The sequence below is a fragment of the Aplysia californica genome, unplaced genomic scaffold (assembly GCF_000002075.1).
Source record: "Aplysia californica isolate F4 #8 unplaced genomic scaffold, AplCal3.0 scaffold00088, whole genome shotgun sequence".
Lineage (NCBI taxonomy): Eukaryota > Metazoa > Mollusca > Gastropoda > Aplysiida > Aplysiidae > Aplysia > Aplysia californica.
Window position 1 is genome coordinate 1468778 of NW_004797358.1, and position 10453 is coordinate 1479230.

Genomic DNA, 10453 nt, shown 5'->3' on the forward strand with positions numbered 1-10453 from the left:
CGCCTGGGAGGGGGGGGGGGGGGGGTCTTTGGCTCCTGTAAGAAAAGTGTAAGTGTGTGAAAAAATATTTTCGACAAAATGATGAACTCTGCATACGTGGATCATAACTGATTTCTCTTTTTTTTCCAGCATAAATGATCAGTAATAACAGAGATACAGTGGAATCCTGATAAAGTCAACTTTTGCTTTTTTTGTCCCGTTTCTTACCTTCTTTGTTTAAGTTTAAGTTATTGTGTTTCTGATACAGTCAACCGCTTGAGTGTTAACCTTTCGTAAAGTCAACAATTTGCGGCTAAATCCTAAGATGAATTCATTCAAGAAGAGATATTTCGCCTGAGCAAGTGGTGTACACACCTCCAATTACATATTATGTACTTTGTTCTTTCATTATCTCTTGCTTTGGTGACAACTTCAGAATTATACTCCCTGAAATTGAGATTACATCTTGCTTATTACCAGGTACTTTGTAATTTTGTAGCTGTCATCTTCAATTTTCAATGGCCAGTAGTACAATAGATAAAGTCAAACTTGCTCAAAGTCAACCCTTTTTTTCTGTCCGGGGTGTTGACTTTATCAGAATTCCATTGTAACTTTAAAAAAATAAAAAATTAAAGCGCTTTTGTCAAAGACACGAGTCTCAATTTTTTCCTTTTTATTAGTAAGAAAGAGAGTGTATGCAATAATTTCCTTGAATGATTTACTCTAATTGTGAGGCAGCGTGGTGAAATCAGGCGCTCGTCAAAATAATGAAAGTGAAAAAAAATGGCACTTTTCCGCATGTTTGGGAACTTTTATTGAATTTTTTTTTTCGCGCTAAACACTTTTTACGTCCATACTGAAAAACATTCATTACATGCACAAAATTTGTGATTTTTCAGTTTTAAAGGCTCTCAAGCTATTGAAGTTATCAAACTTTGGTGGCTGTTTTCTCACGAAATTTACCTCTGAAATCAGGTGACCCCACCTCCTTCAATCACAATTATTTCGACTTCTTTTCAGCATAGATGAATATTGTTTTCATCAAAAGGAAGGCAAATGGACAGGCTGTAAGATGATATCAATAACTCTGTATGCCTCAAAATCAAAACTGACGAGCGCTTGATCCCACCAAGTCGTGACACCTATTATTTTTTAGTGCATATATTATTATATATTATGTGCATGCATATATGTGTGTATGCATGTTTTTCATGAACATTATGCAATGCGCTTAGAGCAATGATTGTTTTACGGATTTGCGCGATATAAATAATGTCATATTATTTTTAGCATTATAAGCAAACAATGTAATATTACGGGGGGGGGGGGGGGGGGGGGAAGGGTAAGGGCAAATGTAAGAAAAGTGTAAGAAAGGGGGGGTGGTAAAAAAGTCCACAAAAAGGTGTAAGATTATATTTGAACAGCCCCCAAAGATGCAGGTACCAAACTGTAGATCTCAGACTGGGAACAAGACTGTGGCCAAGTCCAAATCCCATGATAATGGGTTGGTTCTGAGCGAACTGAGGAAATCGGAAAAAAGGTGCATTGCTAAGCTGTTTTTCTGCACTTTACAAGAAAGGACTTAAGCTTAGTTTTGTTTTCAGATCTTGTTTATAAAGGCTTGAACCCTTTAGTTTAGTTTAGTACAGATTTTACAGCGCTCGCAACTGCATAAGGTCACATGAGTGCCAAGGGGTGGATGTTAACAGAGAAGTCCTTACAGGGAATCAGACTTACTCAGCTCACCTCTCTAGCACAAAGTCTGTTTCAACTTTCAAGACAACCTGGAAATAGCGGGTCACAAGAGTGTGACAAACATACAAAAGAAGTAGAGGAAAATGACAATAGTAAGGATTAAGAAAGAAAAAGCAGCAGTTCCCAGTTGTAGTTCAGGCACAGTTATGAGCATGACATTGTTGAATTAGCCCATTTACAATTCTACTGTGCATAAGAACGAGAAATGGCCTAAAGACACTTCAGTCACTTCAGTCGGTGGCACTGCCGCGGGGGGTAGGCTGGGACTCTGATTTCGAATGACTTTTAACTCATTGATATAAGGGCATTGACTTTGACATGAAAGACAGCGTTCTGAGAATTCCTCTTCGAGCGTTCTTGTCACTTGTCAGTGGGATGTTTGAAGAGTTCTTTTTGACTTTCCACCCACTTGGTTCGGTCTAGTAGGAGATGGACATGAAATAGGAGGTCCTGCGTCTGGCTCTTTTTTTAACATACCCAGACTCAGGAGAACTTTACTTCGATTTTTAAAGCAAAAGGAAGGGACAATACTGCGAGCCAGTCTATGTTTTGAGTACTCAAAAAAGCAATCACTCACACAGCGCTGATACCAATCATAGAGCAGGAAGAAGTAAACACAAGAGTAGAAAACACACTTCAGACAAAACACAGGCACATTCGATTCACTAGAGATGCTGCACACCATTGGGAGGATTTATTTCAACTATGAAAGCCTTTTTAAGACTAAAACCATACAGTTTCAATACATTCACTTTCTTTCATGTCACTCAACATTGCACTAGATCCCTTTTTTTTCCACAGCACAACAATCGACAAAATATACAAAATGAACTTTGGGGAAAAAAGTAAGCGTCTTGTGGACATGTATCAGCTTCTTGCCAACTCGGTTGGAGGAACAACAGACTCTACAAGATGCACACAGCAGACATTCACCTTGATACAGACTTCTGAGGGGTGTGACAATGACATGAGGAACTCAAAAGGCATTTGGACTGAGGTTTTGATCTTCAAGTTTTGTTGCAATTAGATCAGTTTCATAGATAATTAAAAAATTTGTAACAACTATTAATTAATTTAATCTTATCAAGATGTTTAATTTCATTCTTTTAAGTAAGAAAGCTATCCATTACCAAAACAGGTACATCTCACTTGATCAAATGACTCTGGTCACCTTGATTAAAGAGGTCCGCATAGCTATATATGCTAGCGTGCACCAGCCTACTTAATAGAGCTACCTATTTACCATCAAGTACGGCAGTACACTTAATTGACCTTGTTATTTATCATAAATAAGTTTGATGTGGAAAGCCCATGCACTGCTGAAGAAAATGAAATTATTGCCCAATACTGAATTTTGACATGGTTTGCTGAATGATGAAAGTGAAAGGAAGTCACTCCCTGGTTTGTCAGTCACAGCAGCTTAAAAAAATGGCACATACACTAGTTTTGCTCCACAAAAGCAAGCACAAGATAATATCTTTTGTACACGTCACTAGTATGAAAGAAACAGCAAAAAGACACTCTTTCTAGGCATGTATTTTGCTTTTCCACGCAGAGAATATAAACTTTGAGACTTATGGATAGAACGGTGTGAAAAATAGCATCTTTCCCTCCTCAGCGCAAAGGTTGTTTTTGAGTACCGTACCTACCTAAATATATGACAATAATATTGACAACCGAACCAAAGAATTAATTAAAATGCCAGGTGCATGTACCTACATATTGCTGCATAGCATAAAGATAACTCAAGACTAAAACTTGGTCCCTACGTGAAAACATCCAAATATATATGTCCACAGAAAAGTAGTACCTGTACCATAGAATCATTACAAAATTGCAACTACCAACACTTTTAAAACAAAATCATCCAGTACACTCCCTTGAAGTGTATGACATTCAGTTACACATACACACATCCAGCACACTGACTGCACAGTGTAAGGCTCTGTCATACGCAACTTTTCAAAACAACGTATGGCGGAGTCTTACACTAAGCAGAGGACATTCAGGTAGATCAAACACACTGAAAAACAGAAAAAAACCCCGAATATTTTTTAGTCTTCTCCAACTGGAACAGCATCCTCCAACCGTTTGATGAACTTGAGCCTTATCTCGGTAATGTTGTCCCCCTTTAAGGTGTCCTGCACAAATCTTACATCCACATCCATCTGTACCTGGAGAGGTCATAATCAAAATTAATACCATGGACATTATCAAATTTTTAACAGTCCAAGTATAAAGAGAAAATATTTTCCAATCCCATCGAGTTTGAGCCTTGGCTTCTTTAATTAAATAGAATCTCTTCATTTTGATACCGGAATTGCAGACAAGGTGTATTTTTGAATGAATTTTCTCAAATTTTGTTGTTGTTTCGTTTTTGACTAATTTGTACTCAGTCTATAAATTTAATAAGTCCGATATAAGGTTGGAAAAGCCACTTGCTATTCATTGCTTAAGAGAATGAGACAATTCATAGCCTGATATTAAAAATCAACACGATGCGCTGAATGACAAACAGAGGTCACCCCCTTCATCTGTCCATTGCGGCAATGACAAAATAGCAGAAACTCAAGTTTTACTCAATCTAAAATCACAAAATAACATCTTTTATACATGTTACTGGTTTAAAAGAAACAACTAAAAGACACTTTTTCTACGGCGTTTTCCGTTTCTCATGCAGCGGATTGAAACTTTGTAGTTTATTGATAATGTTGTGTGAAAAATGCCAGAAGGATACAAATAGAATGGAGGCAGCACTGTGGGCAGCTACCGTTGACTGATAAAAGCCCTCTCTTACAAAGGAACTATGGTCAAACTGCGCCGCGCACTGCTAGACTCTCACATTGAATGCTATAGTAGGTGAAGTTAGGAAACAAAATAATGCTTTATATCTACTGGTCCTTTGTAAGAATGCTCTCACAATAAATGGGATAGGTTGTTTTCCATTGTGAGTGCAAATTAAATGCTAGACAAAGCTGTATCTTGGTGGGACAAGATCTAGAATCTAGTTATTTATATATATGTACTGGATGACATTCTCTTCAAATGTAGAGCACTTGGTGTCTACTAGGAAACAAAACTGGGAAAACATTTGTATCAATATGTGTAAAAGCATGCTAGGCCAAAAATCTTTCATGAAGTAACCATAGCAAACTAGAACAGCACTTCTCAGTCCTCTGTACACTAATCTAGGAAATATGGTGACAACAGAGTTTCTTAACCTTTCAAACTTCTTTAACTGATGGACAGATCACTGGAGTGAGGTGTGGAGGTGGGGTGGAAGAGAAATGGAGCATCCCCTCCCACTGTACACCAGCCCTACTATAAGGTACTATTAAGAAAAGACTGCAGTTGACACTAGACTTTCACTTTCACATGTGTGAGGCAGCACGCAAGACAAATGAACACTCTTTAAGATGATACTAATAACTCCATATATGCCCAAATATTGACGAACGCCTGATACACCGCGTTGTGAAACATTATATTGATATATGACTTTTTACATGTTGAGAAACTTCAATCGTGAGAAAAACTACACAGTCTTATTACTGAAGTTCAGAGTACCAAAAAGAACAATCTTCAAGAAAGAAATCTTGCCCCTACCCTTACAAACTATAAACTGGGAGGTATTTTTATAGAGACTATGCACTGAACTGGTGGTCTGAAAATAGACAACAACAATCAAGAAATCAAATTGGGGGCTGTGAAATTCACCAAATCTGCAATACGTCTCGGGTATGAATGCCCCCCCCCAAAAAACCCCAACAACAACACCCCAACAAACCAACAAGCAACAATAACAAACAAACACCAAAAACAAACAACAAACAAACAAAACAAAAAACCCCCAACAAACCCAAAGGAATGTCTCACCCTGTCAAATGTAGGAGATAAGAGGTTGTCTTACACAGGTAGACGTCTTGAACAGTGTCATTTTAATATAAACAAGGGGGAAGTTGGAACTGGGTGTTTGTACAGGTGATTGTTTCGGACAGGCGGCTGTTACAGCAGGTTCAACTGAATATAACATTTATCAAGAATTATAGAGCCGTTTGCTTGAGTAAAGAGAAGCACATCAACATAATAATGGTCATTTAGTGTTGGGAAAAAGTAAGGTAGACAGACAGAAACAATAGACAGAAAGTAAAGAAGAAGACCTACCAGTGGTGCCCTTCAACTTTCTTGAGGCTGAGAACTTCTGATAAATAGAACAACTTTTCCACCAAATTTTGTCCATTACAGTGAGTTATAAATAACATTTTTAAAATTTTGAGTTTACGAGAAAACAAATTACAATTTAAAGAGACCCCAACATGAGAAAAAATAACACAGTCATAATATCAAATTACCATTTCCAAAGCACCCCTTAGGATGCCACACATGATGTTGGAATAATTCAGGTTTGAGTGACCAGGGGGAAGCTCAACAAACTCTGTGAGAGGGTTTGATTCGAGCAGAAGAGAAAATTCATCACCAGCAGCGCTCCAGTTGCTTACCACCGGAGTCAAACCAAGGTACATTTTGAAGGCTACCTGGAAATACGACACAAGGCATACATATACAGCAATTATAACATCACTTCGTATTGTCATAAGCAAAATTTTAAAATAGCTGTCCACAAAAGAACCTTGCCTACTCTTCTGTAGGCTACGAGCAGACCAAGTTTGCCAGGCCAGTGGACAGTCAGGACTCATCAATATGCACTAAAGTGTTGAACAATAAAAAAGAAAACCACAATGTGAAGCGACTAATGGGAAAAATGTCTTATATACAGTGGGGTCTGCTTAAACCGAAATCTGTGGGGCTATCGGATTTTCTTTGGTTTAGCCCGCTTTTCAGTTTTTAAAAACACCATGTGCCATCACATGCTCATTACAGGGCCTTTGTGAACAATCTTCACTGAGATAATAGGCCATGACCAACATAATGTCATGTGACAGATGTACGATGTACATTCTCTATCCTTGATCATTATTAGTGTAGGCCTAATTACTGTGTGTATGCCTATCGATATATATATGTGTAATAAACATAGGAAAACATGGTACTTGCAATGCTTCCTCGATCCGAAATCGACAAACGTGTTTTTGTGTCCTTTCTATTCTTGTGCCTCTTTCTTCTGTTTCACTATATTGAAGCGAGTAAGACTTGATGATTTGCGTTACTTGAGGGTTGCTTGCGAAGATTTAGTCGACAACCCCCTTGAAATTCTTTTTGGTTTAGAGATGGGAGCATTTCCTCTAATTGATAGTTTTCATACAAGGACAAGGAAGACATATCGGGGATTTACTTTTCTTTTGATACCGTACTGTTATCAGATTGACCTTAAGCAGACTCTACTGTATCTATCATTGGGGTGTAATAAATCAGCTAAGGCACTCTAAAAGTATGTAGCCCAGATCTCTCGTTCTCTAAAATTGACCTAAAACCATTTCTCACTTGTATGAACATTAGGAGTCAGAGAAACAGCCACAGTCCTTCAGCCACACAGGACAGACCCTTAGAAAAACTCTACAAGGTCAAATCTTTCCACCTACCAAAGCGATAATGTGACCCAGGCTAACAACCTTAGTGACTTGTATTCGGAAGAACACAATTTAAACAGAATGCACTTTAACCTTGAATCCAAAATTAATCAGCTTTTGACATTAAAAAAACTCCCTTACCTTTGCTATTACATCAGCTGTCTCTCTGAAATCATTACATCGCCCAGTATTGGCACGAGCAAGATAGTCCTCAATTAGGCGCACACCCATGTTGTATCCCCTAAAAGGAAAGAAACAAGCATTTATGTTTACATGTGAAAAAAGACAACATTCGCCTTGAAAATAAAAACTGGGGGAAAAAGAAACCCTTCCAGAAACAAGCATACAATGAGGTGTTCACTTAAGGTAACACTGAAATAAGAAAAAACATGTCAAATTTAGCAATGAATGTGGTCATGACTTTTTTCTTCATCACCATCAGTGTGAGATGAAGACACACACTCTAGAAAATAACCCGAAAGTCTACCCCACCCCTTTAAGTTTTTTAATAAGTCTTCATGACAAAACACTTTGTAACAGTGTGAAAAAATTGTGACGTGAAGACAAATTATAACAGAAAAAAGTACCTTTCATGAATATATTGGTTATATCTTTGCAACCATGCAACACTAAGCACTGTTTCAATTCAGGGTATTTAAAGTATAATTGCGCAACAAAATTGAAGACCCCTAGTTTGTTCAGATCTATTTTACCCCTTCTCTACTCATTTTGTATATTCAAGACTTTCAGTGCGTTCAGGTATACTTTTCTGTCTATATATGAAAAAAAAATAGAGGAAAAATCAAGAGTACCTCAATCTCTCAAGCATGAATCGAATGTCATGGCGGGCCTTAAGGGTAATAACCATATACCAAAATGAATGAAGGGAAAGACCCAAAAAGCTCTTACTTACATTTTGTCCAGTTGCTTATTAACTTGTTCATCATTTTCATAATCTTTGATCAGTTGGGCCACTAAAGCTCCGTATGTCAGTGTGAATAATTCTCCATTCTGGAAAAAAGAAAAAGATGAGGTGCAGTCGAACCCACTTTAGTGGTCACCTCTCCATAGAGGTCGCTTGTACTTTGTACTGAGAGTCACTGTTGCATGACACCCTTGTATTTTTAACCAGTCTTTAGTTGTACATGTCCAATGCAACCGCAGTCATTTATTAATTTTCGTATCAAATCAGCCTCAAAACCTGCTCATAGCAGTCACTTGTTACAAAAGTTTTCCGCCATCCCATCCTCAGCATACTTAGTGTGTACACTCAAAGAAGCTCCAATGACACTCAATGACTTTATGATGATACACAACAATTTTGATGGAAATGAACTGGGAAGACAAAATGAACATTTCATGTTTTAAACCATCTACTGAATTTGTCAATTCTAGTAAGTGATCATAGCTCAGGCCCTACCCATAGCAGCCATTTGTCCATATTATATAACATTGATTTTTCTCTGTGCCCTTTAAAACGACCGTTACGGACAGGTTTGACTGAATACTTATTAGTTAAGTAAAAGAAAGCCAAAATCTTAGAAGATTGACAGTGACAATATGCTGGGCACAAAAAGCAAAATTTTAAGCAGTTTAGGTTACAGTCGACCACAGAAAACTCAAAAATACAAAACCCCAATTCACTACAGATAGCTCAAACAAAATGCCATTCCCAGACAGAACCGCTAAATTTTATGTTGAACAGCTCATCTTGAAAAGTCTGATCAATTTTTTCCCCTCAAAATTCTCTCAAACCAAATTGCCTTGCATACAGGATGGAAAACAACCCACTCATCAATGAGATAGATTACATTACATGAGCTCACCAGGCTCAACCCCCCACACTGCATTTATACACACTGCACGTATTGGGATGAATCACTGCATAAAAATATGTGTGCAAGGCACTAGAACTTCCTTGAATTTGGTCTTGTGAGGGTGGGTGCTCGGTGATTGTGTGTGATTGAAGACAGGCAGTCACAGTGTGGTGCTGCAGAGAGCTGTATGGTGGGTGAATTATGTTTTTGTGTTGTGTGCATGTAATTTGCGTGTGTGTATGCATAATATATGTGGTTGTTTGAACCAAAAAGTGGTTTTACATAACAGGGGTGGGTGACAATGACATGCTGTGACCAGTGTTGGTTACATGTTGTTGTTGTTTTCAAATCCCTTTAGCTGCGAGCATTTCGCTCTTGCAAGCGCAATGTATTGGTTACATAAATTGTCATGAATCTGACCTGCATAATTCTTTTCCTTTTCTTGTTTTTTGACACTGAACAAGGCACAATATGCACTTTCCATCAGTCTATCCTTTTATTACGATGCCCATTACGAAATGTGTAACATATAACACTAAACACCATACCATACTTAAGATAGAGAGCATGTTCTTTATGTCTGGACAATCTTCCAGAACTACTAGATATGTGCATGCTTTATTCATGTTTGCTGGATTTGAGAAATTTATAAAGAAAGGGTCACAATAAAGGTAGAGGTAGGGGTCAAGGATAGAATAGTGGTAAGGGAAAAAAGGGGTCTAGGGTTAATTACAGTTAGAGCTGGTGTAAGGGTAACATAACAGTGCCCATTGCAGGATTGGTTCGGTTAACTTTTTCTGGCGGCTTCAGTGCACACTGATTGTCTGACTAAAACCAATTGCCTGACTAGCGACCTTGAACACAATTTGTATTGCAGCGTGGTGGAATCAGGCATGTCAGTTTTGGGGCATATTGAGTTATTGATGACTTAAAGTATTCGCCTTGCTTTTGGTTAAAAAATACCCATCTCTATTGAGTAGAAGTCGAGATATTTGCCATTAACTGATTCCGTCCATTCGGCCGCTGACAGCGGCTCTGAGTTTTTCCGCTGCATCCATTCGACCGCTGTGAGCGGCTCAACGAAATCTGAAACAAATGTGCACTTTTTAACTTAGTTACACCAAACCCCTCTGTTGATGTCTTCTGTGGTGCAATAACAGATTCCCTGCTCAAGGCTGCGGCTCTCTGTATCCCTAGGGGTTGCAGGAAAAAGTACAAGCCTTTCTGGAACAAGAACATCGAACAAGCAGTCCAAGACAGAGAAAATGCTCGAAAAACTCTTGAAAGCAATCCTACAACAGGAAACAAAATTAACTACAAAAAAGCCTCAGCTAAGGTCAAACAGACAACCCTCTTGGCCAAAAGAAACAAATG

The 10453-nt window shown here is 38.2% G+C and overlaps 1 protein-coding gene across 1 annotated transcript in view; it reads right to left on the minus strand.

Annotated features, from left to right (window-relative positions):
* Window positions 1-2390: 2390 nt before the first annotated feature.
* LOC101852396 (trafficking protein particle complex subunit 3) overlaps window positions 2391-10453 on the minus strand; it is a 12388-nt gene continuing 4325 nt past the window's right edge. The window contains exons 2-5 of the mRNA XM_013080486.2: window positions 8176-8273; window positions 7404-7503; window positions 6087-6269; window positions 2391-3908 (exon numbers count right to left, since the gene is read on the minus strand). Coding sequence (XP_012935940.1) covers window positions 3789-3908; window positions 6087-6269; window positions 7404-7503; window positions 8176-8273 — 501 coding nt within the window. The 3' untranslated portion in view covers window positions 2391-3788. The remainder of the gene's footprint in view (window positions 3909-6086; window positions 6270-7403; window positions 7504-8175; window positions 8274-10453) is intronic.